The following is a 20,523-nucleotide window of genomic DNA, read 5'->3' as shown; positions in this document are numbered from 1 at the left end:
TACAAACCGCCTATAGTCACAAAGACAGTTTTTTGGTGCCTCTCCCAATACATACAGTTTGTCTTTTCTCATGTACTCTGTTTATCTTTCATTCATTTATTCATTCATTCAAGCGATTTTCATTGAATAGCCACTGAGTACCAGGCAATGTGACAGGCTAGTGATTAAGAAACGGGATAGGGTATTCCTCTGAGAATTCACAAGTCATTGGATGAAAAATGTGTAAATGGCTACTTGTAAATCAACTTACTAAGGGCCACAGTAGAGCTCTTGAAGGATGGAAGGTGAGAGAGGACAACTAGTTGGAGTTACCAGGGTGAATTCACATGGTTGGCCTTTGACTTCTCAATAGAAGGTGGCTTTTGCCAGGCAGAGAAGTCACACAGTGTTTGTGCAGCCAATGAAGAAAATATGGCTTTTAGAACTCTGAGAGATGGTTCAAGATGATCCTCAGCCAGTAACACATAAATGATTATTTATTATAGGCAAATACAAATTTGCACAGTGTTGCCAAAAATACAGCCTTATTAGTGTGTTGGCCATTGCCTATAATGTTGTGCTCTCTGAAGAGATGGGTGCATATGAGACAGAGCCACCTTACAGGTAGGTTAGGATTAGAGGATGGATACTGGGCTTTCCCACACTCCTGCGTGGACAACTTCTCCTCTAAAAATCTCCCCTCAGTCCTTAGTCTCTCCCTAGCTATGGCCAACCCTTCCCTACTCAGTCAGACTTCTAGAAAGGGTAGTTAAATTCCAATTCTGTATTTCCAGCACCTCATTTCTCCCTTACTTGTCAATACAAGTAATCTGGATTCCACCCTTCACTGTCAAACTCAAACTACTTGTGTTCTATCCACTGCACAACTTTCAGTGCTTAATCAACTTAATTCTACGAAGAAACCTGGAATTGTCCTGTTCCCTCTGGTTCATCTACTTCTCCAGCTGCTCTTCAGTCCTCGTAGTTGGCCCCTCCTCCTCTCGCTGGTTCTAATATCCCCATAAATCTTTTTTTGTTTGGTCTTTTTCACCTTTAACACCCCTTCTTAGGTCACCTCACATATTGGCTTCAATATTTCCTGTTTGCTGATGATATCAGATCTATACTTTCAGGCCAGGCCACTCCAGAAACCCATATCCAAATTTTCAACTCTCTACAAACATCACTTGAGTTGCTTCAAAAGCCCTCAGATCCAAATGCCCAAAACTAAACTTATAATCCTATGTCTTTTACAGTTAAACATATTATGATGAATTCTTCTCCATGAAAATCTTTTAAAATATTTTGAAAAATGCATCCTGCCCTCACTAAGCCTTTTATTATCAAGCAACTAGATCGTATAACTTATCCAGATGTCAAATTTATAGTAATTTCAAACCAAAAGAAATGACAAATCTGTGAATATTGAAAAAATAGTTATCATAAGGTTCATTAACACAGTTTCAAAGAAAAGATCAGCTACCTTGTACCCAGGGTTTCTCATTATTGTATATAAAGGGAATACATTTGCATCATAGTGACTTTAACCAAAGAACTAATATTACTTTTTTTTTTTGAGACGGAGTCTCGCTCTGTCGCCCAGGCTGGAGTGCAGTGGCGCAGTCTCGGCTCACTGCAAGCTCCGCCTCCCGGGTTCACACCATTCTCCTGCCTCAGCCTCTCCGAGTAGCTGGGACTACAGGCGCCCGCCACCACGCCCGGCTAATTTTTTTATATTTTTAGTAGAGACGGGGTTTCACTGTGTTAGCCAGGATGATCTCTATCTCCTGACCTCGTGATCCGCCCGCCTCGGCCTCCCAAAGTGCTGGGATTACAAGCGTGAGCCACCGCGCCCGGCCCTAATATTACTTTTTAAAGATAAAAGATGATCAAGCCCCAATGAGTATGTTGTTCACAAGATAGAGAAACATACTATATATATATAACTGTATATATATAACTGTATATATATATATATATAACTGTATATATATATATATAAAAAACTGTATATTCTAAATAATTTGGAGATATATATATCTATCTCCAATATATGTATCTCTAAAATTAAATTATCAATATGCATTTATTAATTGTAAGTATGGAATTTCATATTTTAATTACTTAAATTCCTGATCTAATATATACAATCCCTGATTCCTAATGAAAAATATACAGGATAAAGCACAAAATGCTAACTATTGTCTAAACTAGCAGTTTCCCAATGTTTTTTAATCATAAATTCTTCATCAGTAAAAATTTCAGCACATACATATCTATACTTTATATACAAATTGTGCTTTACTAACATATTACATATCATAAAAATCTACAAAATATATTTTTTTCAAAAGGATAGAATTACAAATTAGAAATTTTAATTTCTTCTCATGGCTCAATGCATTGTACAATCATAGGGGATATTCTACTTTATAAAATTTATCAGTATAAGCAACCATTATCTCTTAATTGTCAACCAATATTTTCAATTGCAAACATTTCTTAAATCTTTACTACATACTTACAGTGAGTCTTAGTTCTTCTTGCCAAAGGTATCTTGACTCACCTTCCCTCCAAAAGTGATTAATATTGCTGACTCCAGTAAATCATCACTTAAACCTCTCAATTTCCTTCTTTTCCAACATCTATTTCTCACAACTTATTAGACAGCTGACATTTTTAAAATCAGAATCTCAGTGTGCTAAAACAAAAACTTGAAGACGATGTAAAGGTGAAGCGACAATGCTATTTTCTCTCCGTCACGTCTAGGAGTAGTGTGACCATTACCTCCCATGAAAGCACTCAGCCTTCAGATGTTTTTCTTATATCTACCATGCACTCAGGCTTTGCAAAGGCAGTTAATCAAACGGAAAACTCGCATAAAAATTAAAGATGAGACTTAGAGAAATAAAGTTTAACAACTTCAGCAATGAGAATGTAGAGTATGAATCAACCCAATGCAAAAACAAGCAAACATCTGAAAACAAATCAAAAGAAATAAAATTATAATTTCTTCTTGTTCAAATTAATTCAGTGCATACTTCACCAATTAAACGAATGAACAATGGCAAGGAACAGGGTTGACATGTTTGTGGCCTTGTTAGTATATACATTACTTCATAATTTTATAAAATTGTAAAATAAAAAACCTAAGTTCATAAAATCAGCTAGTATCTACTAATATCCAGAACTTGTAAATTACAAGTATTATTGAACACTTTTTTCCTAACTAATACTATAATAGTACATAGTTGCACTACAAGTCACAAGAAATGTGTAAAAAGCAGTGTTTGCCATTTATATCTTAATGTACTGTACAGTTTGGTTACCAATTTCTACTGCCAATATATTTTCTTCACTAAAAACACAAGTACTTTTTCCCCTATGACAATGAATATTAACGTAGAATGTCAGGAAGGAATCTCTTGAAAATGGCTTTGATCTCTTCTGAGTTGGAAGACAAAAAACATTTGTTACACCTAGACAGTGCTTCTGCTCACGTGACAGTTCACTTCAGATCTCGCAGACTTAAAATCTATTCATTTTTAACAGACAAATGTGAAATATCTACCCTATTTCTAGTAAACTAATTTAGTATAGTAAGCTACTTTACATTATAACCTCCTGTTCATTTAAGAAAAATAAGATTAAAATACAGCAACTTTTTAGATGGCAATAAATCAAAGTAATTCATGTTCTCTTTTTTAAAATACTAAGAAAATAATTCAAGTATAAGTGATGAAAAGATAGAGAGTTGACTAAAACCCATCCCCTCTAAGTTTCTTTAAGGGTATAATAATTGTGATTTTGCCAGCAGTCTAGGTTTAGTAAATGAGCCTCTGCTATAGACCTTGGAACTTTATGCTCAGTCTGGTTGCCTTCCTGATTACTAAGTCTTTCTAAATTAGAGCAAGCAATTTCTCTTTGTTTTACCTAATATTTGAAAATGGCAAAAAAAAAAAAAAAATCCCCTGGGTCACTGAAAATTATCCTTTCATTCCAGCCGCCTGTTTCAAGTCAGTCAAAACATTCCAGACTTCAAAAGGAGGCTCTGCCTTCTTAGGCCATTTTGGTGTCCCTCTATGGTTGGCCTAGAAGGAATCGGTTATTTGGATAAATTAATTTCTGGAGCCTGCTGGCCTTCTAGAAGACCTCAATGTCTGACTGCAAATTAGTTCTACTGAACATGAAGAAATCCCTGGACAGGCTAGAAGAAATAAATGGTGATAAAATCTAATACTACAATGTTTGTAATGTGATTTTATTCTGCTATGTGGCTTGTAAGCACAGTTAATGTTGAATTAAATATTTTAAATTTTTAATAAAGGGCATGAAAGCAGAAAATCAGATCAGTATCCAAGTCATAGCAGAAAGGGCTAAAAGCCAACTTTAAAATAAAACTTCCAGCAGGAACCTTTTATGAGAACAAACAATAGTGTCCCAGTTTTTTCCACAATCAACTATGTATTTACATTACAGATACAAACCCCCTCATTGACCGCCCCCCCCTCCACTGAGGCAGGAAGTCATGCAGTTGAATTATGCTTTAGCTGGGCCTGTGAAGAAACTGCTAGGCAGTCCCTGAGCACTGCGCTGTGCAAGTGCCTTAGGAGAGCTTATCCTTAAGGAAGAGAAGTCCAGAGCCAAAACCAACAAACAGGGCCCCTCAAGCGGAACAATGGTCCAGAAAACTCAGCAAAAAAGAAAATAAACTTCATTGGCAGTTTGTTTTTGACTGTTAAGAGCTTAACTACAACTCTATCAAGATTTTTAAGGAGGTAAGAAATTTCACACATACTGCATTCTCACAGCTGCTTGAGAGTTTATAGTGCAAATGTATCATCTTGTCTTGACACATCTAATCCACTTTAGGAGATACTTGTATCTTTTCTTTCCAAAGTAAACAGAATCAGGCCTCTGAGAAAGAGATGAAGAACACTTCCTCTCCCCACCTTCACACCCCCAGGGCCAGAGTTCAGCTTGAGTGAGCTGATTTAGCTCCTCATCAACTTTTGCTAATGCTATCTAAGGGTTTAAAACAGTTGAGATAATGAAGATCGGAAATAAAGACTAAAGCTGTGACTTTTTTACATTCAAAAATATATGCATGCAAAATAACCTAAAATGCAGTATTCTCAAAAATTAAAACAAGTTAACACATGTCATTTTAAAACTTACATAAGGAATTGCAATTACATTATCTTTGTAGTTAGCTGCAAATATATTCCGGTTCCCAAAATACCATGAATCTCAACAGGTAATTAAATTTGATAGTTAAAACAAAAATGTTTATCACAAGACTGGACACAACAGGTTAACTATTGTTCCAATCCTACACTTGAGTCGCCTCTTTTTAAAAAAAAAAAAATCTTTATTTTTTTCTAACTCAAATTAAGCCAGCATTACTTAGAATTGAATCAAAGAGAATATACACAGTATGACTAATACTAGATGGAAATGAACAATAGAAGTAGATACATATAGTAAATTAATAATAATAGCATCAACAAATACTGAGAACAAAACTACAAAAATGGCTGAATATGTTTTCAGTCATATCTTAATTCTGTCCTCAATACCACTCACATTTCAGTGACGTGGAATTAAGGCTGAGATCATCATATTTGTGAGTTTCATTTTAATTTAACTGAGATACTCATAGTCTAATTGTTTTGAAAAATGTGGAACTACATATGGGAATTATATATCATTGCCCATATGTAGTTCCAAATTTCGTTATATTTTGATATATAAAAAAGCAAAAGAAGTTAAACAAAACACTGTTCAAAGCAAAATGAAGATGCATCTGTAGATTCACTACAGAAATTTCTAAAAGTATAATGCATGGAAATGCATGCATCTATTAACCAGAGAAATCACTGTAGAATTCTCTTCTGTAAAACTTTAAATGGTGAAACAGGGTCTCTTAACATATATTTTTAAACCACCAAAATCTAAACATACTTCTTTTTTCCCCCAAATGCAAAAAAAATGTTAAGTGAGTTGCTTTATAAACCAGAAGTCAATGGTTTCCAAGCATTTCACAAGCACGACTCTGTTATACTTTTCTCTCAAGGCTGCACATGTTTTCAAAGGTTTTTATTACTTAGTCACTAAGTAATCAGTTAGCCCATTTTAAGTTCAGATTTTTAACTATCAGTCTGAGCTTCTATTAGAAAGATAATACAAGAAAGAGAAGAGAAAAGAAACAGGATAAGTTCCTTGAGTTAATTTATGACAAACTAAAGCTTATAAAGCTTATTGCTTAATCATAGATCATATGCCATTTTGCTAAATATTAAGAAGAATGAAGGGACTTTACTACATCCTGGGGCTCATAGAGGGCTTGAAAACTAGCATGGAAATTTCAAAAGTATTTATAATCTGTATGTGCTTTACGTGAAACTTTCTGGAAAAATATAGCAAGGTTTCTTTAAAATTATATGCTAAACCCAAAGGAACAGCCGAGAGCATTATGCATTTTGCCTCCTTGAATATGGAAAAACCACCTTGATCCTTATAGCCCCATTTACTCTCTTTCATTAAGCACTAGGAAATAAATCATGAATTCACTAAATCTCAGCAGTGGAAAGGATTTTAGAAGTAATCCAGTTCCACATTATTTTCTATGCAGGAGTCTCCAATAGATTATCACCAAGCAATAATGAGCTAAAGCTGTATATGTAAAGTACTTAGAATGGTCTCTGCTACATAGTAAGTGCCTAATACATGTTCTTTATTTTCTGTAGTAATAGGCACTGGACATCTCCAAAGAAATAGAACTAGTATCTCCCAAGAAAATCAGCTGATTTAATCTCTTTTTGTAACTTGTAGTGCTTAAGGACTGTTAGGGTTTAATGACTTAAAAACATATGATGTATGGAAAATTCTGCTATCAATACAAACTTTTTTTTTTTTTTTTGAGACAGAATCTCTCTGTCACCCAGGCTGGAGTGCAGTGGTGTGATCACAGCTTACTGCAGCCTTGACCTCCAGGGCTCAAGCGCTCCTCCCAGCTCAGCCTCCCAAGTAGCTGAGACCCCAGGTCCATGCCACCACACCTGGCTAATGTTTTTATTTTTTGTAGAGAGTGGTCTCACTATGTTGCCCAGGCTGGCCTTGAACTTCTGGGTTCAAGCAATCCTCCCATCTTAGCTTCCCAAATGGCTGGGATTACAGGCGTGGGCCACTGCACCTGACCTCAAGCAAATTTTTTGGCAACAACTTGAAAGGACTCTTGGAACAAGTTAATATGCAATTCTATTATATTTTCATTTTGTAGCAAAATACACTTACGTTAAAACTTTTCATTATAGGATTATAAAATTGTTTTTCTACCTTTACAAGTGCCTTTAGTATTTACTATCTTTTCTCATGTTTTAAGGTGGGTGAGAACATTACAAGAATTTCGGGCCTGGTCTTCCAAAGTAATATAAAAATGCATTCAGTTTTTTTTTTGGTTTTTTTTTTGAGACGGAGTTTGGCTTTGTTGTCCAGGCTGGAGTGCAGTGGCACGATCTCGGCTCACTACAAGCTCTGCATCCCGGGTTCACGCCATTCTCTTGCCTCAGCCTCCCGGGTAGCTGGGACTACAGGCGCCCGCCACCACGCCTGGCTACTTTTTTGTATGTTTAGTAGAGACTGGGTTTCACTGTGTTAGCCAGGATGGTCTCCATCTCCTGACCTCGTGATCCACTCGCCTCGGCCTCCCAAAGTGCTGGGATTACAGGCGTGACCTACCGCGCCCGGCCAAAAATCTATTCAGCTCTTATTGGCAGTGAAGGTGAAAGCCGCTAACCTCAGTTACAATTACAGCAAATCAATCACCTTTGTCCCAAAAAGTTAATGTAACTTTCAAAGGACTCTAATGCTCAAAGTAATGAGAAGTTCACCATAGAATCTCATTGCACACTTGTGTGAATTAGCCCTGTTATTTCTCTTGCTGCCATTACTAATGGTTCTGTGAATTATAGTCCCCATTCAATGTCATAGATAGATCATGTGTTTATTTGAAAATTTTTATTGGCTACCATTTTGTTTTAAGATGGCAGCCTGGCTCACAGTTTAAATTCCAAATGAGTAAGAAAGATGTATATCAATTTTGAGGTACCATATTTTAGAAAATTATCCTAGGGCAAACAGAAAGACAATCATTTTTTTTAAGGCTAGATAAAATAAAATGAAATTGATGAAGTTAAAGTACAGATCTGATTTTGTTAGTCCATACTAAATAGTGGGTATACTTCTTTCCCCAGGTAATTTGGAAGCTGAGCAAACAGCTAATTCTAATGTGTAATGTAAACTTTTTATCAAATGAACTTTAATAAAAGCCAACTTTATAAATGAAATTTATAAGTTATTTGAGTTCCCTTTAATCACCAACAGCTTCCTCTTTTGAGAATACAAGTGGTCAATGCAGGCATAACTAACCAAATAGAAACATTTTTCAGATACATAATTTCACACACAAAATATTTTTGAACTCATTTTTAAAGTTAACCCTCCCAGTTTACCAGATAAGGCTAGGTAATCATGGTATTGTATTAATGTTTCACAAAAACTTAGATGAACACATCACTAAAAATCACCAATGTGAGCACTGAGAATGAATAAAGTAAAATATGTACTTTGTCATTTTTCCTTATGACAGAAAAACCTAGTTTTTAAAATAGAAATTAGAAATGTTATATTAAATAATCAATCCCAAACCCAGTATTCATTTTTAGGCTTGTAAAATATGACCAGTATTAAAGTTAATACCTGAATATGCAAAGCATAAAATTTTATTCTTGAAAAACATCCCTGTGATAGCTATACTTTGAAAGAAATACAACAGCCTCATTAAAGAAAGAAATCATCACATACTATATACTTTGCCAAATGTTTTTGATATAATAAAAAATTCGAGTATTTCTAAACATCAAAATAAATTACCATGAATTCTGGAATCCCTGAATGGAATTTTAGTTTATACCTGAATTAAGCAATGACAAGAATGGGTGAATGAATGTCACCCATTGCAATATTTGTACAGCCCAATACCATGATCTCTGGCATCCCTTTGTACTATGGACGGCAGATTTCAAAATGAAAAAAAACAATTAAATAAAATCAGTAATTTTTTAAAAAGGTTTCTTTTCCCTTTTTACTTATAGAAGGAAGGCAAAAATGTTAAGGAGGACACAGGAAGTATTGTTTTTGTTTAGGAATACTGCCTGGAAGAAAACACACACATTTGTTGCCTTTTGAGATACGCTCTTGATAAACATGTAGAGTTTGTATGTTACTACATTGCTTACTAAAGGCATCATGATTGTCTTTTGATCCTCACAATCATTCTAAGATACCCAGTACTGACATACTATCCTCATTTTAGAGATGAAGATGGGGGCTCAGAGATTTGCACACACTTGGGCAGCAGCTGAGTCGGGGCTCCAACGCAAGCGTTCCGTCGCCTGACAAACCCACGCTCCCTCCTCCACCCTCACAGGTATGCACTGAATTAACGTGGTAAGAATGCAAGTTCAGTTACTGTTTTATTGATACAAGATGGGAGTACAAAGTCACAGAGTTGCATGAAATCAAATTTTGAAAAAAATATATGAGAATGTGAGTGTAATTTATGTCATTTGAATTTGGGAGACCACTTAAGGAAATTTCATGAATTCCTTTGAAATATAAACATTAATTGATCTAATTTAATCTAGCGGAGTACCTTAGAAAAATTTCTTCAATGAATAGAATTTATTTGCACAAAAGACATGAAATTTTTCATATGCGATTGTTAACATATTTTGCCCACCTAATTTCATGTATTCTTATACATAAGCTAAATTAATCTATATTATTAATTTCTTTATAATCCAATTTTTATAAAGGAACATTTAAAAAATTAACCTCGTCCTCAAATTATCAAAAATTTTCAATTAATGGAGTTCCAGTTAATGATGTTTAATAGCCGTGGTGTTTGTTTTTAGGGTACCTCTTACCTTCATGAAACCTGGCAGAGCAAAAAAACCTCTGAGCTTGATCCTGGCCTGTTTCCAAAGGTGCTTGATTCCCTGGAGACAAGTGGGGGCTAAAGCTGCCACACTAGCAGGCCTGAAGATCTTTTTCTGTTTACAAAATCTTGGCTCTAGGCAATTGTACTTATTCACTCATTCAACCAAAACATTTTGCACATCAATGTGCAAAATATTGAAAGGACTGAGTCACAGAGGGAGAGTGGTAGTTTCTTTTGCATATTCTCTGACCTCAAACAGCTCATGGCCTAGAAGGCAAACAGGCTTTTAAGTTTGGGTGAACAATACAAGCTAGAATAAAATATATGCTAATTAGCAGTTCAAAGCACTTATTTTGTGAAGAATTAAGATTCTGTTTCAGAGGAGCGGATAAAGATAAATAAATTGACATCTGAATGTACCCAGTCTACAAAAACACCCAGTGATAGACTCTGCATAAAACAGGAGAAAGAAGAGTCATATTAATTCTACCTATATAATTACATATATTTATATAATTAGTTATACATTGTATATATACTACTTAATATAATTAATTATATTCATGATCAAGCTTCACTTCTCTTCCAAAATACTGATTATCAATTTTAATGGAAAAATAGATTGATAGGATCCCTGTATTAGTTATCTATCACTGTGTAACAGATTTGTTATCTCACACAATTTTTGAGGGGCAGAAATCTGGGAACAGTTTAGCCGGGTGGTACTACCTGAGGGTCTCATGAGAACATATCTTGGCTGTCTGCTGGGGATGCAGTCATCTGAAGGCTTAACTGGGACTACATGATCTGCTTGTAAGATGGCTCACTCCCATGGCTGTTGTGGAAGGCTTCAGTCCCTGGCCACATCTGCCCCTCCACAGGGATGCCTGAGTGTCCTTGTAACATAGCAGCTGGCTTCCCCCAGAGTGAGTGATCCAACAGAGAGCAGGGAGAAAGCCACAGGGGCATTTGTGACCTAGTGTCCACAGCGGCCACTGTCACTTCTGCTATTTTTGTCTCCCTATTAGAATTGAGTCACTAAGTCCAGACCACACTCAAGGAGAGGGTTCATCCAAAGGGCCCCTTACCAGGCTCCATCTCTTAAAGGGAGGAGTATCAAAGAATTTGTGAACATATTTTAAAATCATGACAAACACATCCTGGGAATGCGATACAAAATGTAGAAGTATTTATCACTACTCTAGGCATTTTTTAAAATTAATCATAGGAACATTGTATATGGTACTATACATATATAAAATTATGGATGCATGGAAATGTGGACATCAAAGAATCATTATCACATTAGAGCCAACATAAAGATATACTGTGGGTTCTACAACAAGATTCATTGGCTGAGGGATGAAGAAGATTGGGGAAAAAAAGAGAAGCAGGATTTAGAAATATAGAAATGTATCACACTAGGGTCCAAATGCAATGCTGGAACTATGGAACTGGATCACCAAACTGAGTACTTGAGTTCACACGGATGCTTGGCTTTGATGATTGGTCTTCCTGCCCATCCCTTGGTGACCACCACACATTTATTTTGTGATGCAAAGACTTTATTAACTTCAGTTATCCAATACAATAAGGATACCAGTTGAATCACACTGTGTTAAAATTAGAAGAGATCTCCCAAATTCTTCATTTTCCAAATAAAGAAAATGAGGCCCAGAGAGAGTAAACAGTCATATTGAAGATGTCAGGGCTAGCCTGAAAGGAACAAAATGAGAAATCTTGAAAGGAGAGAGTGCACAACTGTAGACCCACCTTGCGTGCAGGGGCAGTCATCCCTGGGTATCTGTGGAGGACTAGTTCCAAAACTCTCACAGATAGTAAAATCCTTGGATTCCCCAGCCCCTTAAGTTGGTCCTCTTTATTCACCACTTCTACATCCCATCCACAGATAGGAAGGGCTGACTGGGGTAACAACAGAACAATGCATGGATCCTCATTTTATCTACATGCATTAACATTATCCTGGGACTCTGTTCCATATGTCTATGGCAACTTTCATGCCATGTCTGCAGAGTTGAAGGCATGTGATAAGAGATTTTCTGGCCCTGGAAGCCTATACTATTTCCTATCTGGTCCTTTATAAAATAAGTTAATTGTATTATTGCTATACCAAAATGGCTTTCTTACTGTAGCTCACATTTCTGGTGATTACCGGATTTCTTTAAGTATTTAAACTACCCTCCCTAGCCCTCGCCCCCACCCCTCACACATAAAGAAACAAAGTCCTAAAGTCTGTGGCTTTTATTCAGAAAGAGAGATCCACATGCCCCAGTTGCTAACTGCTCACTGACACCGGTTCATAGTTCTTTAAGCTCTCAGACTCCTGCATGTTAAGTGTGCCAGATCAGAGGCAGCCAGGAGCAATGAGTCTCAATGGTTAGGGCCCCTCTTTCCTTTCTTTCCAGCATCAGCCACAAGCAATTTTCATCTTTGTCACACTCCATCTGTTTGGTGCATATGGACCAAGTGAGCTACACCAGAACACAAGATGTTGGCCAGCTCAGATAAACAAACATTTACTGAGTGCACGTAGAGGGCTTGACATTGTGTTTGGCCCTGGAAATATAAACATGTCACTGTCCTGGCTCTGGAGTAATTTTCTTGTCAAGGTTTTATTTTATACTGAAAATACCCAACTGCTAATACAACCTGGTACCCAATGTGAACTTCGACGTCCAGTCTTTTTGAAACTCTCAGATCACATTCTATCCTGGGCTCCTTTACTGTGCCCAAGCCAGCCTTGCCTGTTCAAATGAAAAATTTTGCCTAATTCCTTCCAGCATGGTCTGATGTTCCAAGTCACAACCTCATCTTAACCCTGTGAATGTCTGTCCATTACATCAAAATTAACAGATAGTACCTCATTCCCCCAGTCAAATATATTTTAATTAAATAACGACTAGTGAGGCCATCCCAGCTCAAATTTGAACCCAAGAAGTTGGGGTCCAGAATCTGTGCTCTCATTCCCGGTATGTCTTTCATGTGTTATTTTTAATCACACAATCATGCAAGAAAGGTATTATTATGCCTAATTTACAAATGAGAACGAACTGAGGCTCGGAAAGGTGAAAACAACTTGCCCAAGTACAGAGCTAAGACTCAAGCAGATGTGTCTGACTTGAAATGTCCTGCCCTTTCCAAAAAGATGTTTCACTGGCCTTGACGCTAGTGGCTGTATATACTGCTTTACAGTTTACAAAGTGCTTTGGCATACGGTATCTTTATTTCTTCATCCTGGGGACCCAGCAATATAGATCTGTTATCTCTACTGGTAAAAAACAAAATTGAGGCATAGAAATTGAAATGACTTTCATGAAGTTATTTATTGAAAGAATTCTTAGAATAAACTGTGACAGAGAACCAGAAATTCTGAATCCAAGTCAAGGTTCTCTTCACTATACCTAATTGCCTTCCCAAGTTCAAGTTATTATCTATTTGCTGAGTACCCATCACATCCAAAAAGACTACCCCAACTCTAGGCGTTACTGCTTCATGCCGAAAACGCAAATCATCATTGCTATCAGATAGATAAACAGAAAGATGAAAAATTAGTATACTAGAGATACAGCACTTAACTGATAGTTGTTAAAAAGCCTTAAGTATTAGAAAATAATTATATATTCATTATTAGATACTTCCATCAAATAGATTATAGGTGACGGCATATCAAGGGTTAAATCTCCCCATCTGTAAAATGATGAGGTAGGATCAGATATGTGCTTTCAAACTAGTGCTTCAATAATCTCAAAATGGGAGTTTTTTGGCAGTCCATCCCAATAGCCAACTATTGGGTGGTCAGCCCAACCCCTCCTCTGGGAACTGTGGTGTTTCTGCTGCAGCGACCTGCTCTATCAGACACCAAGGATCATGGTGCATCCAGAACCGGTCAGAGGTTTTCTTCCTACATCATGGATGACCCAGTAATGTATAAACCATGGTGGTTAGCCAGCACTGTGCAAGGGGAACAGAGAAAGCCAGTCTATAAACAAATAGAGGACTCAATGAAATGTTCAGGAAAAAGAAAAAAAATTACCTGAATTCCCCAGATGCCCTCTTTCTTAAGACTTTCCTTTTGTTTGCTTATGCCATCTCATGATAAGTTCCATTACTTGCAACCACATAAACTAGAGTTATTCAAGGTGCTGAGACAGGAGGGGGATAGGTAGACAAAAAGATAAGGGTTTAGGCCCCACACTCTTATTAGTTTTTGTTATGGGTTGAATTGTATCTCTCCAGAAACAAGTGGAAATCCTAATCCCCAGTATCTGTGAATGTGACTTTATTTGGAAACAGGGTCTTTACAAGACGTAATCAAATTAAGATAAGGTCATTAAGATGGGCCCTAATCCAACATCACTGGTGTCTTTATAAGAAGAGAAGGAAGGACACAGATGTAAGAGGGACAAAGGCCATGTGACAATATAGGCAGAGATTGAAGTGCTGCAGCTACAAGTCACAGAAAGCCAAGGATGGCCGGTGCACTCCCAGAAGCTAAGGAAGGATTCTTCTCCAGGTTCCAGAGGGAGCATGGCCCTGCTAACATGTTGAATTTGGACTTCTAGCCTCTAGAACTGTGCAACAATGAATTTCTGTTGTTTTAAGCCACCCACTTTGTGGTACTTTGTTACAGAAGTCCTAAGAAAAGAATGCAGGCTTCTAATAAAGATGCTCTGCTTTAAAAAATGAAATTGTAAATCTCTGGATTCCATGGTTTTATATTTAAGTTATCTAAAAGTTTCACTTACATAAAATATCTCACTTGGGGTGAAGCTGAATAAATGCAACCCTGATTTAGTATAAAATTTCCCAGTTAATTTCACTTCTACATGTGTATTATACTTGTATAACTACTTTTAGTAACTTCTGCTAAAGAGTGGGTTTCTTTCTATTAAAAAATAAATAATTTTTCCAGTTTGGTTAAAAGTCACCTTTTATTTCTAGAGTCTCCAAGTACAGGAATAACGTACATACATGTTTTATTTAATAGTTTTCTTGCAAAACCCAGCATCTCAGCAAAAGCTGCTGTTAGCACTTCAAATTTATCATAACTTAAAGGAGACACAAGAGGTACAGTTATGAGAGTACAATGGAGCCCTAAAGTAAAATTATTCCACAAAGATCTAGAATATCATCATCTAAAATTTTTGAAAGAAAAGTAAGTATCTACCATTTATAACAAAATGCTCCTTTTAGAGTCTTAGGAGACCTAATTCCACCCCCCAATGCATGCGCAGACAACATCATGATCAAATATATGCAGGGTTGGTGTTTATAATACCTGATGCAGGTGAGATGGTCACATTTTTAAAATTGTATTGTAGACTTGCAGGTGGCCAGATAATTTTTTATTCTTGGTCGCATTTTTCTAGAGATGGTTCCAATAAAAAGTGCATTAGAGTTATGTCGCGCTTTTCAGTTTTCAAAGAACATTTGAATGCATGATCCCACCTGACCTACAAAATTGTGATTTCAAATCAGAGAAGGCAAATATTATCATCTCTGTTTTATAGCAGAAGAGGCTGATGCTTATAAACCTGCCCCAGGTCATACAGCTAGTAAAAGCTAAAACCAAGTCTTATGACTTCAAATCTAAAATGTAGTTTCCAAAAAACTAGGCTCTCCCTATTTGATTCAGACACAAGTTTTGGATTATCGAGTGATGAGCTTTTAACTGCAGCCCTCACAACTTCATAAGGAAAACAGAATGATTTATTTTTAAAATTCACTTTTAAAAAAGTGAGTAGGTGCTTTTTTTTATCTTGACATGATTTCTTTCTAGAAATCCTCGTAAACTAAAGAAACTGAAAGAAGTGGTTATAACTCTGCTGTCTGATGCTTGTGTTTCCAGTGTTTACCTTGGATAGGGACAACCACTAAGGTAACAGCAGTTCCACTGCTGTGGCTGCTAAGAGAGTGGAACTGTGCTCATCCAGGTGGGAACCCTTCAGAGGCGAATAGAGGAGTGGCCAAGATCATGACAGAAATGATGTGAAAGCCCACAAACCTCCTCTCCTTGATGTCCTCATGAAGTAAAGAGACGAGTGGATAGAACTTACAAAATCACACGTGTTACTGCCTCTTCCTAAATGTGGGAGACACATAAGCAGAACCTTCCAGAATTAGAAAGGTGGACTTTCTGATTTAACATTTCTACTCAGGGTCGTGTTTACATAGGATCAAAATAAGAAGTAACTTCACCTCTGCCCATGGTCTTTCATCATAGGATAAACACATTTCCAAAGCTCTGCTAGGGTCATGAGGCTACATGATAGGAATATTGCACTTTTCAATGTTCATATGATTAGCTATTTCCCCTCCCTCAAGTATCATCAGATTTTTTAGCTTCAAATCTCACAATGACAGTGGTAGCACCAAGATGAAGAATGAACACACCCTTGGAATGAACACACTCTTGTTTAGGGGCTTCCCTGCACTGCCACCCTCCCATCCACTGAAAGCACAGGGAAGCTCCTCTTAGCATTACCCCCAGAGAGAGAGACTTTCCAGGCTTTGCAGACATCATGGAGCCAAAAGTACACTGGGAGCTATTGCCAGCCTCCTCCTCAGCCCAGAGCTCTGAGCTGAAAGAAAGACATGAAGAGGCATCGCCATCTTGTCTTTCGATCTTGTCACATGTGTATCTATGTAGTAGAGAAAGAACCATTGAGACTTGAGAAATAATTGTCGTTTACAAAGGCAATAAAGATTCATAATATTATACTAATAATAGCACGTGTTGAGAGTCACGAATATGCTTTGTAAGCTGGCGTTGTGTGAAAAAACTTTCAAGAAGTATTATTTTGTCTTTAATATCATCTTTCTGACAAGATCAAAGGTCCGATTCCTATCAGAAATATGCTTAGGGAGGCAAGTATTTCAGCCTTACTAGAAAAGGCACAATCCAGAATGCACCACTAGCAGGTGTAATTCTGTGAGCAAAGGGCTACAGAGTGCAAGAAAGAGGTACGAAATAATAAAGCTGGAAAGGACCTTAGGTTATATGGATTTTACTTTTCTCATTTTACAGATGCAAAAATCAAGGTTCCCAGAGAAGTATTTGGAATATATTTTAATATATTTTTAAAAGAGTATATCATGGACACAATGGATACAACTCATCCATAAAAAAGAATAACCTATGGACATGTGCAACATCACTGATGACTCTCACAGACATGGTCCCAGGTGAAAGAAGCCAGAAACACACTGAGGATTCCATTTGCATGAACTTTTAGAACAGGCAAAACTGATGAAAAGTGGAAACAATTAGAACAGCGGTTGCCTGTGGGGTGAGAGGATGAGTACTGGGGAGGTACTGAGGGTGAAGGGTCCAAGAGGGCTTTCTGGGAAGATGGAGATGCTCCAATTTATGACACAAGGTGTAGGTTACACGGCTACATCCATTTGTCACAATGTGGGGGGCAGTTAAGACTTGTGCCTTTTTTTTTCCTTTTTTTTTTTTGATACGAGTCTCGCTCTGTCGCCTTTTAATCCATATACATTTTATCTTAGAAAACTGTAAAGAAAAACAGCAATCGTGTGACAAGTAGGTGGGGGGAAGATGGAATGAGAATGGCCAAATGCTGTTAACTGTTGAAGTGGGCACAGGGGTTTACTCTAAATATGGCTGAAACTTTTTGTGACATAAACTTGTGAAAGATGAACGTGATGAGCAAGGGAATGTTCAATCACGTTTGGAAGTGTGAGCACTTTGGATACTGTCCAGGACTCTTCAATTCCTTAAGGAGACAGGGCCTTGGGTGTGTCGCCCAGGCTGGAGTACAGTAGCACAACCACCTTTAAATTCCTTACATTCTTGAGTTACCTTAATGTTTTTAGCTACGTTCTAGGTCCTCTTCCCATCTTGAGCCTCTCTCCCCGACTTCCTAAAGGAAAGGAGTAACCTGAGAGCCAAAGGAAGCCCGAAGAGCTCACCCAAGGCCTCACACGAGGCCTCTGAAGAGACTGTGACACCTCCTGGCCAAGCAGTCAGCTGCCAAATTGCCAGGACATGGATTCTCCAATCAGTGCCACACAGTGTTTGCCCGTGAGAAATACCCCTTCCTTGTTCTGTACCTCTGAGATAGCCAAATACCTTTCAAGATTGAAAATGCTTCACTCTCACATAATAAAAACAGGACAAAATGAGATGCAATTAGACTGCCCTCTCATATATCTTTTATTATGATGGCCAAAATAAATTCTTTTAATCTTTTTATTTCTTACCTATTTGTTATTTTAGTCTCAAATCTTACTTAATATCTTGTCTTAAATTAGAATTTGCATAATACAAGGTATCAAAAGAAACATTATTGGCAGCATTTCTTTGCAGATATTATTAAATTAGTTGGTGATTCTCCAGTGCATCAACTTGCCTCCATCTAGGGAGCAGAGTTCATAAAAGGTGGCAGTAAGAAGTTATTAATGAGTTTATTTTTCATTAATTTTATATGAGCTACAAAAGTATTTTAACATAATAAATTCAAAAATCACAGACCCAACATAGGAGTTTAAACAAACAAACAAATGAATTAAATGGGTTGAGTTCATTTTCTGTTTAGGGTAAAAGCTACATGATACAAAGTGATCTCAAAGTGCTTTATGTGAATTGTCTCACAAGTGTAAGTCAACTTAGAAGATCCATAAAATACACTATGTAATTGCATACAGTGTGACTGTGAAGATACCTTCGTAGCACTTGACCATTTGTTATTAAAATTCCCATCCATTAGCAGTTCCTGCTTATTTCATAACACCAATAGGTCTTGTAAAACGTCCATTTAAAGGAACCACAACAGTGTTACTAAAGATCATGCTTCAGGGACATGGATGAAGCTGGAAGCCATCATCCTCAGCCAACTAACACAGGAACAGAAAACAAAACACTGCATGTTCTCACTCGTAAGTGGGAGCTGAACAATGAGAACACATGGACACAGGGAAGGGAACAACGTGCACCAGGGCCTGTTGCGGGGCTGGGGGTGAGCGGAAGGAAGTCAGAGGATGGGTCAATAGGAGCAGCGAACCACCATGTTGCACGTATACTTATGTAACCTGCATGTTCTGCACATGTATCCCAGAACTTAAACTAAATAACAAAATATTAAAAAAGAAATGAAAGCTAAAAAAGAAAAAAGAATTCTACTGTGAACAAAGCTGAGCTATGAAATCGCATGTCTGAAAGCATCATATCTGACCAGGGGACTTACAGTGTAAAGTCACAGATGCTGCCCTAAATGTTGCTATGGAAATTTTCCAAGAAAACAACTTTAACTTACTGAAATATGCTTTTTTTAAAATTAAAATTCATTGAATTATTCAAGTTCTAAATAACTCAAAGGTTATTTGTAAGATGACCCCTAATTGGGAATATTCATTTATGAACCAAAGGTAGCTTTCTTTCTTCCTGATACAAACCTGTAGAAAATCTGCGAACCCTTTCTCTTCTGCTCACAAATCAACAAATAAAATACAACCTAAGGCGCTCTTGTTTTAAAGCCCATTCGAGAGTTCATCAAACTGTGAAACTTCTTCACTAAAAACCTATTTTGAAGACACATACACACAGGTATATTCATAAAACAAATACATATAAAAGAATCCAAAAAATTGACATTAATGTAAGTTTTATGAGGCAAATATATGCTTCCCTGAGGCAAAGAAAACTGTAAGCCTAAAAATTATCTTATGCATATTGGGATAATTACACAACACTAAAGGTTAGGTTTTTCCGCTATGACTCTACTTTTGATAACTGATACCTCTGAGAAAAGATATAAATTAGGTTAGGCTGATGAAACAGTGTACTACTTAATTCATAACCTTCAAAATCATTAAAAATTGGTACATTGGTACAGAGCTTTTGACAATTTTCCAGATACTCGGGTTACAATAAAAATGCCATGATGATTTTAAGAGTAATAACTCTTTCCTTAGGACTGACATTCTGTTTACTTACAGACTGTCCATTTATCCCCCGGGGGTCCTCCATTGAAGACTTCTTCCGAATTATGTATGGGCTATTAGCTGCACACTTCTTCAAAGGGTTCCAACACCCCTGCACCTGTGAACAACAGAGCATCACACAGCTGTATTGTGTGGCATGAAATTCAGATGTGGACTTCACATCTGCAGCTTTCCATTTACCAGCATGTATACACAAGTCAAGAACACTTACCTTCACTGAATGAGTCTTTAAAATAAATATTATGGGCTCACTGTTTATCACAATTTACATGAGCCAAATGTGGCCAAATTATAGCTCAGTTGTGTCTGCTGTCAGCAGCTGCAGCCCAAGGAAAGAAAGGATGGTAGGGAGGCAGGAGGGGCAGCTAAAGATCCTTCCGCACACATTATTTTTGAGCCAGCAGTACAAGAGCTTTTTTTCTTCTCTTCTTTTTTTTTTTCCTTTTGAATTTAGTTTCTCCATGCTATCTATCAACGTCAGCTGCACCACAATGCAAAGAGGAAATACTAACAAAGAAATATGATTGTAGTCTGAGCAAGGATGAAAGAGAAAA

General features: G+C 37.1%; 1 protein-coding gene across 1 annotated transcript in view; it reads right to left on the bottom strand.

Annotated features, from left to right (window-relative positions):
* The window catches only part of EYA1 (EYA transcriptional coactivator and phosphatase 1), a 335,724-nt gene extending 315,701 nt beyond the window's left edge, over positions 1-20,023 (bottom strand). The window contains exon 1 of the mRNA XM_030795255.1: positions 19,962-20,023. Within this exon, the coding sequence (XP_030651115.1) occupies positions 19,962-19,994 (33 nt within the window). The 5' untranslated portion in view covers positions 19,995-20,023. The remainder of the gene's footprint in view (positions 1-19,961) is intronic.
* Positions 20,024-20,523: the final 500 nt, after the last annotated feature.

This window comes from Nomascus leucogenys, chromosome 16 (genome assembly GCF_006542625.1).
Source record: "Nomascus leucogenys isolate Asia chromosome 16, Asia_NLE_v1, whole genome shotgun sequence".
Lineage (NCBI taxonomy): Eukaryota > Metazoa > Chordata > Mammalia > Primates > Hylobatidae > Nomascus > Nomascus leucogenys.
This window is presented reverse-complemented; position numbering and strand designations above follow the sequence as displayed.